Here is a 15,796-nt window from a genome sequence, read left to right as displayed (position 1 = left end):
TGTATAAAAAGTTAGGTGAAGGTTTATCTTCAGGACACCGTACGCGTTTACCAAGAAACAACGTGCAATGAGATGATATAATTCCACACGAAGCTATCCAACGACATGTCGGATAGGACCCTAAAAAGTGTTTTGCTTTTTTTTTTTCTCACATGAGTTTGCCTATCACAAGAAGTTGCGTTGCTTGTTTTCGTACATTTTTTCGGAAGAATTGTTGCCCCCCCCCCCCCAAAAAAAAAATAGAGTTTAAGAAAGAAAGAATAGATTATAGGCTGAGTGCCATAAATTGAGAGAGGAAAACAGGGGAATTAACGATGAATAAAGAATAAATCACAGTTTTCATATTGTGATTACAGACAAATATTGTGTGGGCTCAGATTATCAGAATGACCCCCCCCACACACACACACACACACAGACACACACCTTTGAATGAACGGTGTAAAGGTCGAGATAATAATCATGCATGGGGAAAATAAATTAATGGGGGCGTGTTCAACTTTTTGTGTGCCCAGTCTTTATTGCCCCTCCGACTATATACTTGCTTTATGAAAAGCAGACACGAAAGAACGAGTCTCTAGGCGTATGAGGAGAGACACAAAATTCAGGAGAGAGAATACTTTCAAGCAATATATCATATTCGCTGAACATTAATTGTGGTTGAGTTTCTTCTCATACTGCGTATTGGTAACGGTCCCTCTCCTCGCGCAACTTTACAACAATCCCTTTATATGGGTAGACTTGTCAACAAAAGGTCAAGTTAATCCTCTACCGCAAACATCTTTTAATCACCACTACCTGTGCATAGGTCAACATGCTCTAGTAGATCGTCCGAGGCCTAGAATCAGAGGATAAAGGAAAGGACAATTCTAGACTAGTTTATTTTTCTCACTACTCTTTCATGAATGGTGCACGAGTTGGGGACATGATTTTATCTTTCAGCGTGTAGTATCTGTCACTGCTAGTAAGCGTGCACGTGCTCATTCGACCTCACTTTGTCACTGTTTTTGTTTTCTCTTTCTATCCTTATATACGATCGAGGCTGAATGAACGCAATGTTCACGCCAATACCGAACTCGATTGGTGAGAATACTACGTGCAGTGGTGCTAGTACTGATCGCAATTGTGACGACAATGCTAGTAGCCGTGATATTCCAAGGTACGTGGTGAGGAGTCCGACCAGCATGGCGCAGGATACGTCGAAGCGAACCGTTGTTCGCTCCCGGAGCTCGAAGATGCTTCGAACTCTAGGGGGCCTCGACGTCGATGAAATGCACTTTCTCGGTGATATGGATCGTGGGGTATCAGCTCGAGAGGAAAATCGTTTCGTCTTCGAGATCGCATGGGAGGTGGCCAATAAGGGTGAGCAGGCGTCATTACTCAGTCCCATACCTTGACATCTATGTTTGGCAAATATGTACAAATACGTGTAGACGCTAGGCACTGGTCATATCTTGTTAAACTTTGCAGTTATTTTATGTTTACATAATATTAACTCAGTTAATCAGCGCATGTTTCGGCCAATAGCTCTTCAATAATCCAACTACGTAGTCGATTTACCCACATACATTTTAAATGCATTCTGACACTATTGTGATTTCTGATAAACAAATCTGTTGAGATAAACTAGAGTAACTGCGTCAGTAAGCGGCCGTGCAGCCGTTCGCGGCAGGTACAACATACACGGTAATATACCGCTAAACACTGCATTGCACTGTTACATGCACACTACACATATACTAACACACTAGCAATCAACAAAAATCAACCGATAAAATGGGCACGATCTCTGACGAAAGTGAAATTTTCTCACCTAAATGACATCATATCGCATCCAAAATAAAATTTTCGGTACTTCTTAACATAACAATTAAGAAATAATGGTCCAAGAAACTTGATTTTTTTTGTCGTTTTCCTGATGCTCATGGGATGGATTTTGAAAACATATCCTCACATAAAATAAAACTTTCGCGAGCCGATGTGGGCCGCCATTTTTGTTCGGAAAGTGGATGTTACCATCGAAAAAATTCAGAAAAACACGAGAAAGACATCAACAACACTGCCAGAATTGCGATCTTGTTTACGGCAAATGCATGTGCGCCCACTATTTTCACGTGCTTTCGCAATGGGAATTGGCGCTTACGCAATGTTTGCGAGACATGTGAACGCGTTTAGCTAAAGATCGCGGAGCACGCGCGTATTGCATAGGGATTGTACATTGTGCCGCAAGCAGAAATACTACGTCGCATATCGCCCTTATCGGCGAAAATTGTGCCGGGTTTTACCCTGGTAAATCATGAAAACTGCGTTGGTCAATGGTAAATTTCTTTTATGAAAACAATTGCGTTAATGAATAATCTTGTCTATGATATATGAAATGGTTGAAAATAATTTGCCTGATTTGTTTACAAGTTGGAAAAACCCTTAACAATGCTTAAACTGCCGCAAACGGGATATTTTACTCTAATTTAAATTTACTCGAAGATTTCTTTAACCCTTTTGCTACATTGGTAGTTTGGAAGACCTGAGTTTATATACATGTACTAGGGCAGGCGTCTATGGAAAATGTGTGTTATATGGTAGCAAAATCAGCCCGTCCTACAATGGGTCAAGTGTACATGCAATTTGATACTTGTCTTGAACAAGACTAGCACTTCTACACTAGCATGTATTTTGTTCTTTGATGGAGCGTGCTGAACTGCTGTGGTGGTATTAAACTTTACATGTGCAAACTTTTGACAGGAGTGATCACGATGGCTTGTGCCCTGAACACCGCGCATGCGCAATTCGCTACTGCCCTCGCACGCATCACAATGACGTCATTTTTCATTCATGAATCGGGAGCTACACCGAAGCTGCATCATCATTGGCTCTTTACTCCTGTCATTTACAAATTTTCCCACAACATTATAACATATGTGTGCGACGATTTCCAGCGCGATCGGCCGAACAGTTTGATACCAAACTCGGCATATTTACATCAAATTTTCGATTTTTGGCAAAATATTTTCCTCCTTCGGTGTAACCATGTATTCAGTGAAGCTATCGTTATGTTTGAGATTTGATAAGTCATATTTTTACATGATTTTAAGGTGTGAATTTGTGACATTGTTCGATGTGTTCGTTGGTGTGTGTGTATCAATACATGCGATATGTATGGTAGTGACATGTACGGGTGTGGAGCGACACACATAAGAAGCTCAACACCACAATGCAAATTGGTCGCCGTATTGTATGGTTTGTGTAGCGTTGTGTACTGACGGGAGCTCTTCAGCGAGGTCGCCGCCATTAAACCGCTACGTAACACGAAGGCAAGCATGCATGTTGAGTGCAACGCATTGTGTACACCACACCGATCCATGGAGTAGTGAATCTCGCAAACTGCGCTGTGCAGGGAAGTGGACGGCTGGGCGATCAGCCAATCACCGGCCAGACTATCTTTTCGCAGCTTTCAACGGGGGATATCTTAATGTGGTGATACATCATTTTGGTCGTCAACCTCACTCCTTTTGTATGCAGTGTGGTGCAATTTGTCACTTAATTGTGTCGCCTCTCGTTTCTCACTTTCTAAAGTTGGTGGGATCTACACTGTGATACGATCCAAAGCGGCATTCACCATGGACGAACTTGGAGACCAGTACCTGCTGTTGGGTCCATACAATGAGAGCACAGTCAGGACGGAGGTGGAAATCATGGAGCCGGATAATCCTATCATAAAGACAGTCCTCAACAAAATGAAGGAGCAGAATGTCAAGGTATGGAGTAGTCCTCACACATTATTAGCATATGATCAGTAATATCCACATCATCATCATCATCACCATCATCGTCATCTTCATCGTCGTTATCATCCTCATCATTGTTATGAGCTGTGGGCGAGGAAAGGGTAGTCCTATACACTGTAGATCCCCTGATCGAATCTGAAGAATGCTGATCAAAGACTTTCCACAAACTATTCCTGCATTGTGCATGGAGGTCAGACATTTAATATGTTTGTGTGCCCAAAACATTATTATCATCATTGCCATCATTATCGTAATCATTATCATCATTGTGATCATCATTATTTTAATGAGCTTCTCCATCATTGTCATGATCATCTTTGTTGTTTGTATCATGCCTTTTATTCTTTTTTATTTCTTTTATTCTTTTTTTCTTTTTTAGCTGCAGTATCAACATTCAAAATCATTTAACTATTGGTCTGATCATTTCAATTGTTTTATTTGAGTCAAGTAGAAAAGAAGAAATCCTCAATGCTCCAAAAATGTCACTGATGTTGCTTTTGGAATGTCTTTCCCATGACTCTACTAAGCAACTATGTTCCCATTATAACTTTTTCAAAACAAGAGGAGGTAATTTTCTGTCAGAAAATTGTAATGTTGGTCAAATTCAGTGCAATGCAAGTGAGAAATACAACATATGGTACAGCCAGACTCTAAGCATTTGTCTTCAGCAGCTACGCGCACACTTAGAAATTTCTGTCTATTGGACACATTATAAAATAACATACTTGCAGTTGGAAGATCTCGACTTCTTCAATGCTTTTTTAATTCGGCCCAGAGATTCATGCAAGCGCAACTTTTGTGATTTTTGGCTGTTGAAGATTATGTTGCTCCATGAACTAGCTTCCTCTGTCATCTCTGTGTCCTATTCTCAATTTGGCACAGGCTGTGTACGGACGCTGGCTGATCGACGGATCTCCAAACGTCGTCCTTTTCGACATCGGCACGGCCGCCAAGTTCCTGGACGGCTGGAAGAACGAGCTGTGGGACCTCTCCCACATCGGCGTCCCCTGGCACGACAAGGAGGGCAACGACGCCATCATCTTTGGCAACATGTGCGCCTGGTTCCTGGCCGACGTAAGACTTGGGGCCGTAGTTTTCCGTTCCTGCTGTCGGACAACGATGTTGGATATACTGCTCACTATCCATTTACCTTCCCTCATTCCGTCCCAAGCTCTCTCTTTCTTTTTCTCCTTTGGTATCTCGGCGGCATGCTTTAAAACCAGAAATATTCGCAAATTGCCACTGGCATTCAGTGCATACAGTGCGGACAAGCACTTTCTTGTACATTTCAATCGCAAGAATCTTGGCTTTGGCGAAATTCGCAAAATTAGATTGCACAGGAATATTTCTGGTTTTACAGTACTTCAACTTGATGTCCAGGGTGTAGACTTCTGTTTTCTCAACCTGTATCTTGACAAGTTTTCTGATATATATTTGTGTAGGTATCACCTAATCACTCCAGAATGTCTCACTCTTTGGCAAAGATTTGTTAATCGGATATATCCTTTGGGGACTTTTGGAATTATTGTACCTTTTTATTGGGTTGAGAAGTATGATACTTGTGCAATGTTCAGTCAGAAAAAGCAGTTGGTGGTAACAAAAAGTAAAGTTTTTGTTGTTCTTTGATAAAGCAGTGTTTGTGTAATTCCTATAATACTTTTGTAGAATGGATCATAATGCCCTGTTGTTATGGCTATGAACTATGACCTGTCACAAATTAATCTGTATTATAAAATGGGTTCAAGAACGTAGCCAATAGGAAGCGCTGAAATGAGTCACGTGGGCTTTGATTACTTTAGTACCATTGAACTGCAGTACCAGTGCGCACTCAATCAGTTGTTACAAGTGCGTCGCGTGCTACTATACGCGCTGTCAATCCTGTAAACAACTTCTAGTTCGGGCTGCCGGCCGGCCTTTCTTGTGTGCATAACGTATTATGTGGCGTACGTATACAGTACTCTTATACGTACAATGTGCGGGATTTCCGAGTGCGACGTGCTTGACTCGACTCTCTCGAGCGAGTGCTACATGTAGCTGACTGGGAATGGTATTGACCCACAAAGGTACATGAAAAATGCTGTTAGTTTTCGACCCATTTTATAAAACAAATGATGCACAGGATTATTTCGTGGCGTTAGTAAAGATGCAGCTCACTCTCGGGCATTTACAATGTAGTGCAACATGCACTCAGCTTCGCCTCGTGCATGTTTCACAATTGTAAATACCCTCGAGTGCGCTACGCCTCCACTAACGCACTCTATCCTGTGCATCATTTGTATATTATAAAATGGGTTCAAGAATGTAGCCAATAGGAAGCGCTGAAATGAGACACACCTCCTTCCTTTACTTCAGTACAACTGCACTGCCTGTAATCCTATGGTAGATTGCCGATCGTCTGTGCGCGCGGCGGCTCCTTTGATGAATTGCATGCATACGCGTACGCGCTGTCAATCCTGTAAACAACTTCTAGTTCGGGCTGCCGGCCGGCCGGCCTGTCTTCCCTTGTGCATAACATATGTGGCGTATGTACGTATACTGTACTATACGTACACTTTGTACAGTACAGTAGACCAAGCGTTATGGGACCGGACGCGTACATGGAGTCACTTTGAAGAGCAAATCCAACGATTTAGCAGGTTAATTCTCACGCCGTTTTCAGAGTATGTTGTCTAGTAGGCCTATATGAGGAGTCTATATCAAGTCTTTAAGGTAAAGGGTGCATATTCTATGTAAAATAAGTAAGTTTTCATGCGGGTGTCCGGAAACCCAACCCCCCATTATACTTATACTGTATGTGCGGGACTTCCGCGAGTGCGACATGCGTAAAAGTTTGGGACGAACATCTTCGGACGTCTTGACCCACAAAGGTACGTGAAAAACGCTGAAAAATGATGTTAGTTTTCGAATTTTCGACCCATTTTATAAAACAAATGATGCACAGGATTATTTCGTGGCGTTAGTGTAGGCGTAGTGCACTCGAGGGTATTTACAATTGTGAAACATGCACGAGGCGAACGCACTCTATCCTGTGCATCATTTGTATATTATTCTGAAGTGGAAAAGATTTTCCTTTCTTTTTTTTGTCAGAAAGACCTGTGATCTGAAGAATTTGTCATCTTTGTGTGCGGAATTCTTACAGTAACTTAATCAGGGGCGGATCCAGGAAACTGGTCAAGAGGAGGTGCATTTACAAAATTAAAGGGGGTGCACGTTCCCCCCATTTTTTCTTTTTATTTCTTTTGTTTTAACAAAAAAAACAAAGGGGGCGCGCGCCTGGTGCGCCCCCTCCTCGATCCGCCACTGTTAATAGTGGATGACAGATCTTAATGGTCCTTACATCTGTTAGGTATGACTTGTTACAAAATGATCTGTTAGTGTTCCTTCAAAGTGAGAAGGAATTTCCCCCGTAAAAGATACAGCAATAGAAAAAAATAATCTGTGATCTCAAAAGCGTTATTTATTTGTGTTATAAAAAATGAGAAGAAAATAAGAAGATACATGTACATCAGACTTGCATTTATTCTTCTTTGTCTTTGTCGTGTTCTTGTCATCCAGTTCCGCGCTGCATTCGAGGAGTGGGAGCGGCCCCTCCTCATAGCCCACTTCCACGAGTGGATGTCAGGCATCGGCCTCCTGCTGTGCCGGCTCAAGCACATCGATGTCTCGACGATCTTCACCACCCACGCCACGCTGCTCGGCCGGTACCTGTGCGCGGGGAACGTGGATTTCTACAACAACCTGGACAAGGTATGTTCACGAGTCTCTTTCATTCTCTTGGCATTCCCCTTTACATCATTCTGTTGTTTGTTGCCATTAGGAAACATATGTCCTGGCATTATAAGTGTATGTGCACTACCCCCCCCCCCCCCTCGCCCCCGTCATTTTGCATCATAAAACATTAATTTTTCAGCGAAAAGCATCATTGTGTCCCTCTGATGACAAAGTCTGTTGAAGAAAATTTGGCTTTTGTGGGCTTCCACAGCCCTCAGCTATTGCCCATGCTCACAGATGCATTGCAATTGCTGGTGTGTGTCTTTCAGTTAGCTTAAATCCAATGCTGCCCTGGGAATCTTGTGAAAATGGCCGCTGCAGAATAGATATTATGTCACAATTTTATAGAACAAATGAGGCACATTACTTGGTCAGGCATTTGAGTATTATCCACTTGATGGTAACTTTGGAACAGTCCTAAATACACTGTTTCAGAATTACTATAGAGTGAATAATCCTTATTATATCCCTCATGTGAAGTTTCTTGCAATATGATTGTGCAGAGCATGAAGAGGGTGTAGTTTTACTAGCTAGCTATGAGCAGCTGGATGCGGTGCAAAGGCTTACTATCTAGCGTGTTATAGTACATTTGGGAATCCATTATTTGCACGCAATCGTGATTGTGTGACTGATATCTAAATTTCTCTCATTAGAATATACGCAGTGCGAGTAGTAGTGATAGTAGCTAGCGACAGTGGCTAGCTAGCGCGGTGCCGATGGCATTACAGAAATCTGTGGTGCGATGGCATGGCGTGTGTGTGATCAATGCAGTTCAGCTCAATTGACAAAGTGACTGCTTCAAGTAACGGAGGAATTTCGTAAATTGCAACGAAGTACAACATATCAGGTACGGTTTCGGAAGTATTTTAATAAACTAAAACTGATTTTGAAGATGATCTGGATAATGAAGCCGCTTTAGGCCTACTTCTAGTCCTGGACCTCCTTCTCTTGGAGTTCTACACTGTGTAGCTCTTAGGAATCAACAACGGTTTAATACACGGTGGCCTCGCCTATACATACAGCGCAGCGGTGTCGTTCGCTAGGCGCTGCATGCATTCCTGCACTGCCACGGCCTAACAGAGATTTCCAAAAGGGAACCTTGTCATCACTCTACTAAAATGCTGGAGAGGGATATAAAACAAATATCCACTGCATTCTTTCGGGCCATGGTAAAACTATTTGCCCTCGGTGATTTCTCAACAGTGCCATGCCCCTCGACTTCGTCTCGGGGCATAGCACTGTTGAGAAATCATCTCGGTCCAAATAGTTTTGCCATCTCCCTCTGTAGCAGTCGATATTTGTATACTATTGCCCTACTTAATGTGCATTATTTGTTTTATAAAACAGTATTACGTGCATAATTTGTATGCTATTGAACAATGCACTGTAACATACAATGTATTATTGCCTCCTTTTACCCAGTTCAACTTGGACAAGGAGGCGGGTGATCGTGGCATCTACCACAGATACTGCATGGAGAGAGCGGCCGCCCAGTCGGCCCACGTCTTCACGACCGTGTCAAAGATCACTGCCGACGAGAGTGAACACCTCCTCAAGAGAAGGCCAGGTGAGTGGAGGATGCCACTATTTTTGCGATTTGAGCCAGACACAATATATGTCCTTGTCAAAAGGGGGAAGTCTGTCACATTGAGGTCAGAACAAAAATGACACAAATTATGACTTGTTTAGCGATGCACAGTCTTCAGCTTTACATAATAATGATGATGATAATACATTATGTTTGTAATGCACTTAATACAGTGTTTCATGCTTGTCAAGTAGATATATTTATTACATCTCTCTTCATTTTGAAAGGAGATAGTTGTGACTAATTTTTTATCTGAAGAAACGTTTTCTTAGCTAGTGTACCTTCAACATAGCATTGTAACTGGTATGTTTATTTGTAAACTAGTTTACATATACCCAAGGGTAATGTATATTAACCCGTGGAGGATGAACTGATTTTACTATAACAGGCATTTCCCATAGACACCTTCCTGAGTATTCTTGGGGCTCGTCTTCAGTGGGTTAAGACATATTATGTATATAATCATGCCAACACTTTGTTCAGTTTTGTTATACTGTATGCAGGGCTGCACACTAACCCATTTGTTCTACTGGTCCAACCTGTCTGTTGGACCAGTAGATACCCAGTTTTTCCATCTTTTGCTGGTCCATTCCTGATAAAAATGTTACTAGTTCGACAGTGATTTTTACTGGTCAGGGACCGTCGAATCAGTGCCAGTGTGCAGTATTGCTGTGTGGAAAATGAAATGCAGAAAACTAAACTGTAAACTGAATTTGAAAAGCATGTTTGATTTGTCGTTCCATTCTCCTCCTGTATTTTTTGCGTGTAGATGTGATCCTTCCCAATGGTCTCAATGTCATCAAGTTCCAGGCCATGCACGAATTCCAGAACCTCCATGCCAAGGCCAAGGAGAAGATCAGCGACTTTGTGCGTGGACACTTCCATGGGTGAGTGGGTGGGGCCCCGAATCAATGGGAGGAGACATATGGTCCTGTATGAGAGGGCAGGTTCTGTATCAGTGGGAGGGGATGAAGAAGTACGGTAAAAAGAAATGAAAAGAATAAAAAGAAAAGGTGAGAAAACTCCATTTGCAACGACTTTGTTCGCCAAATCACATTTTTGAGCCATTTTCGGACTGACGAGCTTGTATAAAAGGTGATGCAGCATTGTAAAGGTATGCCTGGTTTTTGCCAAAATGGTGTCATACGACGTGTGAGACTTGAAAGTAAAAAGTCAGCGAGCAGCGCGGCCAAAATATTTTATGTGTCGGAATGGTTGTGGATAATGTCGGGGAGGGGGGGGTTGATTCAACCCCCCCCCCCCCCCCCGGCTGTTTTAGGATTAACCAGCATTTTATCATCTTGTTCAAGTATCTTTCCATTCTTTATTTCAAGAATTTTGTAAATTTTCATAATGCATAGGAGGTCCACCAGTAACACAGAACATACCTGTTTGAAAGTTTGAAAGTTTATTATGCTCAACAACTCATTCTGGGTGTCGGAGTCCAGGGTCAGTACTTTGAAGCATATTTCACATAAGTAATTTAATGATGCAGACAGAGTTACAAATTGCTTTACCAAATGTACAAAATAATATGAAAAGTAAACACGAGTAAAATACAATTGTTTGAAAAAAAAATTACAGATATTTCACTCTGCCATCTGTGTAATCACTGTTGCCAGTTCACGTGCCAGTGGTATCGAGTTTGAGCGCCATATGTGGAGTAGGTTTATTTTCTTGAAAGGGCCCGTTTGTGTGATGTCTGACCTATGTGCATCTCACTGCTATTTCACAGACATTATGACTTTGACATGGACAAGACCCTATACTTCTTCATCGCCGGCCGCTACGAATACAGCAATAAAGGGGCGGATCTCTTCCTTGAGTCCCTTGCAAAGCTCAACCACTACCTCAAGGTGAGATTACATCAAGGTGATTGTGACACAGGATAAACGCACTCATTATATGCCAAAGTTACGTTTCGTCTCTTGTTTATTCCAATAAGAAATAAACTTTTGGGCTGCAGATTTTCTGGGCAAATTTCGGATTTGAGGAGATGCTTGGTGGGAGATTTTCACCTTGGCAGAGCAGCTGGAACAATGGCAACTCATTGGGGTCCTTGTGCGCTTTAAAAGAAATCAGTATCAATTCTTTTGCTGGCTTAAGATTAAAGATGCAAATTAAGCTACTTGCAGACTGCTCCACTCTTGATGATGGGGGGGGGGTACTTATCAGGAGGGGACATCTGCAGGGTCAAATATACTGGGGACAACTTAATTGCTCCGCTTTTGCAATGTTACATGAGTTTTACCTCAATATGAGTGTTCCCAGCACTGAACTCAAGCTCTGACCCATTAACAATAGCAATATCATTTTTCGGATTAACACACCTTCAGAATATCTAGACCTATTTCACTTTAGGATGAACAAACCTCCTGAATAACAAACCTTATTTCATTTGGAGTAACGAACTTTCAGGATAAGGAGTCACACTTACAGAATTTTGAGCTATAGGAAGAATGACCCTTAAGAATTTGTAACAAACCTTCTTTAATTTTTGGAATAACAGATCTGGGGAAAAGCAGATCTTCGGAATAACAAGCCCTTGAAATAACAAACTTTTAGAAAGACAAACCTTTTGAATTATGATCTGTAACCTATTTCTAAACCGTAACTTTTTATGCCTCCGCCACGAAGTGGTGCCGGAGGCATTATGTTTTCGGGTTGTCCGTCCGTACGTCCGTCAGCTTTCATTTACGCGACAACTTGAGTAATATTTACTGGAATTTTACCAAACTTGGTCCAAGTATGAAGTATGATGGGGCAATTATTTGATTAGATTTGGGGTGAAATCGGCTAAAGGTCAAAGGTCAAGGTCAAATCATGAAATTGTATCCGTTTACGCGATAACTCAAGACTGGATGGAGCAAATTTCACCCAACTTTGATGGAGGATGATGTATGATAGGACAATTACTTGATTAGTTTTTCAGTGAAATCAGACAGAGGTCAAAGGTCAAAGATCAAGGTCAAATCCTAAAATTTATCTGTTTATGTGATAACTCAAAACTGGATGAAGCAGCTTTCACCAAACTTGGTCCAAGGGTGATGTATGATGGAACAATTAGTTGAGTAGATTTTAGTGACATTGGCAAGAGGTCAAAGGTCAAAAGGTCAAGGTCAAATGCTACAAATATTGCAATTTCCTCCATATCTATGCAATGCCCAAAGGTATTTTCTTGAAACTTGGTGTGGACATGTACTACTGCGGAAAGATTCTGCAGAGAGAGTTTCATGTCATAAGGTCAAAGGTCAAAAGGTCAAAGGTTAGATGAAAATGTTGCAATATCACTTTTCTCGCAAATGGTTCAATGTATCTTCGTGGAATTTGGTACATACGCATGTACTGACTGGCAGGGATTATCTAGGGAATTTAGGGGTCATGGGTCAATAGTCAGGGGTCAAAGGTCAAGGTTAACTCCTCAAATTGTTACTATTTCCCTCATATACTAGTATATGCAATGCCTGCATTATTAGTTTCGAAACTTGATACATGCATTAACTAATGGAGAGTCTCCGGGATATTTCGAGCCAGAAGGTCAAAGGTCAAAGGTTAAGGGTCAAAGGCCAGGTTTCAATGCCCCCCCCCCCAAAAAAAAAAAAAAAAAAAAAAAAAAAAATCTATTTTGTACCGTCATTTACTCTCTTTCTTCATACCTTGGAAATTACCCAATGCATAAACTTACAAAAAGGGTCCGTCAGAATTCAAGTAAAAATTCTCAATTCCCCAAATATGTGTGCCTGCACTCTTAGAAAATTATAGCAAACCCACAAGACATTTCTGATAAACCTGTCATTTCAGTATTTTGCCAGTTATGTGAAACTGTCATGGATCACACATTGTGAAGACATTGTACTATACGCCTATTGGGAGAATCATGCATAATGGCGGAGGCATCAGTCGCCATAGCGACATTTCTAGTTATACATATGTTTTCAAACTACATGTAAGTATAAAAGTACAAACAACATTGTGCTGTCTCTAAAATGAAAAATTGAAACAAAATCAATGAGATATTATCACATTCAACTTTGCTTTTCAGCGTATGATGAGTATTCAATAAACAACATAAGATATACGCATGACTCGCATGCTCTCATCATATACTGTAGATGTTCAGTTATAACAAAATTTCATCTTAACGAATGTAAGCTGCCGGTTCGTGGGGACTTTGTTATAAAGGGAGTGCACTTTATTATAGACATGACTGATTTGGGATCCACAGTGACTATTCTTCATGATTGTCGTATCCCCGCGGCAGGCCTCCAAGAGCGAGATGACCGTGGTGGCCTTCCTCATCATGCCGACGAAGACTAACAACTTCAACGTGGAGTCGCTGCGCGGCCAGGCCATCTGCAAGCAGCTGAAGGAGACGGTGGCCGAGCTGCAGACCAAGATGGGGCAGAGGTTGTTTGAGACGGCGCTGAAGTAAGGAGGAGTCACGTTGATGCTAGGAGCAAGCTTTTGATTTATGATGCTAATCGTACGACGCGCTCATTAGGTGAACAATTTTGTTCTGTGCATGTGTGAGACGGCCGTTCCTAATCAAGCTCACGTCGTCCAGTTCAGGAGGAGGTGCATCATATCATTGGCATCGTGAATCAAAAGCTCGCTACTGCTCTGAGAAGGAAATGCGATTCAAAGATTTTGAATGATTACAGCAAATCCCTCATGTTACCTGATGATGATAATAACAACAGCATTGTACTTTTCTAGCTATTGAACCCAAAGAAACCCCTATAGCTCCGGATTACCATTACTGTCTCTCTATTAAAGTGCTTCACAACAATTATGGCATACCACTATCAATAGATTCTTCGTACAGGAGATATAGACATAAACAAAGTTTTTATAAACAAAGAACACAAAAGGAGAAGCCTTCCACAAAGACATACTTACATGTATTTACTCTTGAAAGAGGTTGCATTGCCAAGCATTGCATACCGAAACAAATGATTACTTGGCAAAGAGATATGTATTTCAGCCACTTGTTGAATAGCTAAAGAATTCGTCAGTGAATGTGTGGAGTTGAGTCTGATATTACTTCGTGTGTCCACAAAGGAGGCTCTTTGGAATATCCCTGATTATTGGGTGAATGTTGGCAGCCCTGCAATACTATGTAAGATGTAAATTGTATTTTCAGGGAGGGGTATTGAGACTGTTGAATATGTGTTAGGTGTCAGTCGATTGGTAGAAAACTGCTGCATACGCGGAATATTTCGTGAGGTTTTTATTTTTGCAAATTTCGCAAGTTGGGTCCTATTTGCGAATTTAAAGACACATGAAAATATTGACTATGATCCCGCTATGAATGTGACGTGCATATATACATTTCTCCTTTCAGTACAGTATTCCACAATCATGAATTTAATCATTCTTGAAATCGTCAGGAAGTCCTGATTCGCGAAAATTTAGACTTTCTAAATAGATGGCTTTTACAGTAATTCAATGGTTTGAGTGAATCCCTTTGCTGTTTCAGAGGGGAAGTCATCAAGGCGGAAAATTTGCTGCACTCAGAGGACCTGGTGAAACTGAAGCGCTGCATCTACGCCTCGCAGCGCCCCAACCTGCCGCCGATCTGCACGCACAACGTCCTCGACGACCACCTGGACCCCGTCCTGTGCAACATGCGACGACTGCAGCTGTTCAACAACAGGCACGACCGTGTCAAGGTATGAATGGCCTCTAACTTTCGGCATGAGATGATGACAAAAATCTGACATTTAACGTTGCGATCGTATCTAATGCTCTGCCACTGTTGTGTACTTTTCATTTGCTGTCATTTTGGATGGACTGACCTTTGGATTTAGTCTATGTGACCGCTAAATTTTATGTTTTTTTTTTTCTTGATTTTATGTTGGTAAGCAAGCAACTACAGAACTCAAAGCTTTAAGTCCCCTCCATAAGAATAGGCAAAGAAAATAAAGTGTCTTTACATAGGGGCACAACCACTGCTACAGACTTATTGGGTCCAGGAACCATAAGATTTGGAGTCTGTTTTCTTCACTACTAAGCCACAGTGCCTCCACTGCAAATTCTTCCACTTTTAGTTCTTTTAGTGTGCCATATGTTCTTACATTTTGTTATGAAATGATTTGCATTCATTCCTGTGTGAAAGGTCTCTCCTATTTGCTTTTGAAGACTCGTTGGCTCACATAAACTTGTGGAGCACCTAAAACTGCCCATATGCTGAGATTTTTTTCATGCTTCCCATTTGGTTAGTGCATTCATATTGTTGTCATTCTTCACATTGTGATGACTGATGCATGCACTCGTAAACACGAAATACATGTCATTATCATGCCAGTGCTGCCAAATCTGTTAGTTCTTCTGTCAATCCCTCGATCTCCACTCAGGTGATCTTCCACCCAGAGTTCCTGTCCTCCACCAACCCACTCTTTGCCTGTGACTACGAGGAGTTTGTCCGTGGGTGCCACCTGGGCGTCTTCCCGTCCTACTACGAGCCGTGGGGCTACACCCCTGGTAAGAGAAGAGTGGGCGTGGCAGTGTAGATATCAAGGGATGGGGTGGGGGGATGTGGTTGATGCAAGACGCTTAAGAAGGTAAAGGTGTAATTGTTTTGCAGTACCATGGAAATGAAATGATGCACCAAGAAAATTACAAGCAGGACTTGTTGGAGACAAGGGTCACA

General features: G+C 41.7%; 1 protein-coding gene across 1 annotated transcript in view; it reads left to right on the top strand.

Annotated features, from left to right (window-relative positions):
* Positions 1 to 1,162: 1,162 nt before the first annotated feature.
* Positions 1,163 to 15,796, top strand: part of LOC139725502 (glycogen [starch] synthase, muscle-like) — a 20,181-nt gene continuing 5,547 nt past the window's right edge. The window contains exons 1-10 of the mRNA XM_071636589.1: positions 1,163 to 1,362; positions 3,574 to 3,755; positions 4,668 to 4,859; positions 7,341 to 7,532; positions 8,979 to 9,123; positions 9,914 to 10,031; positions 10,880 to 11,000; positions 13,406 to 13,572; positions 14,624 to 14,816; positions 15,501 to 15,627. Coding sequence (XP_071492690.1) covers positions 1,185 to 1,362; positions 3,574 to 3,755; positions 4,668 to 4,859; positions 7,341 to 7,532; positions 8,979 to 9,123; positions 9,914 to 10,031; positions 10,880 to 11,000; positions 13,406 to 13,572; positions 14,624 to 14,816; positions 15,501 to 15,627 — 1,615 coding nt within the window. The 5' untranslated portion in view covers positions 1,163 to 1,184. The remainder of the gene's footprint in view (positions 1,363 to 3,573; positions 3,756 to 4,667; positions 4,860 to 7,340; positions 7,533 to 8,978; positions 9,124 to 9,913; positions 10,032 to 10,879; positions 11,001 to 13,405; positions 13,573 to 14,623; positions 14,817 to 15,500; positions 15,628 to 15,796) is intronic.

This window comes from Diadema antillarum, unplaced genomic scaffold (genome assembly GCF_040938485.1).
Source record: "Diadema antillarum isolate AM-2024a unplaced genomic scaffold, OU_Dant_1.0 seq00000048_RagTag, whole genome shotgun sequence".
NCBI classification, from domain to species: Eukaryota; Metazoa; Echinodermata; class Echinoidea; order Diadematoida; family Diadematidae; genus Diadema; species Diadema antillarum.
Note: the sequence above shows the minus strand (reverse complement) of the source record. Positions and strands in the feature narration are given on the sequence as shown.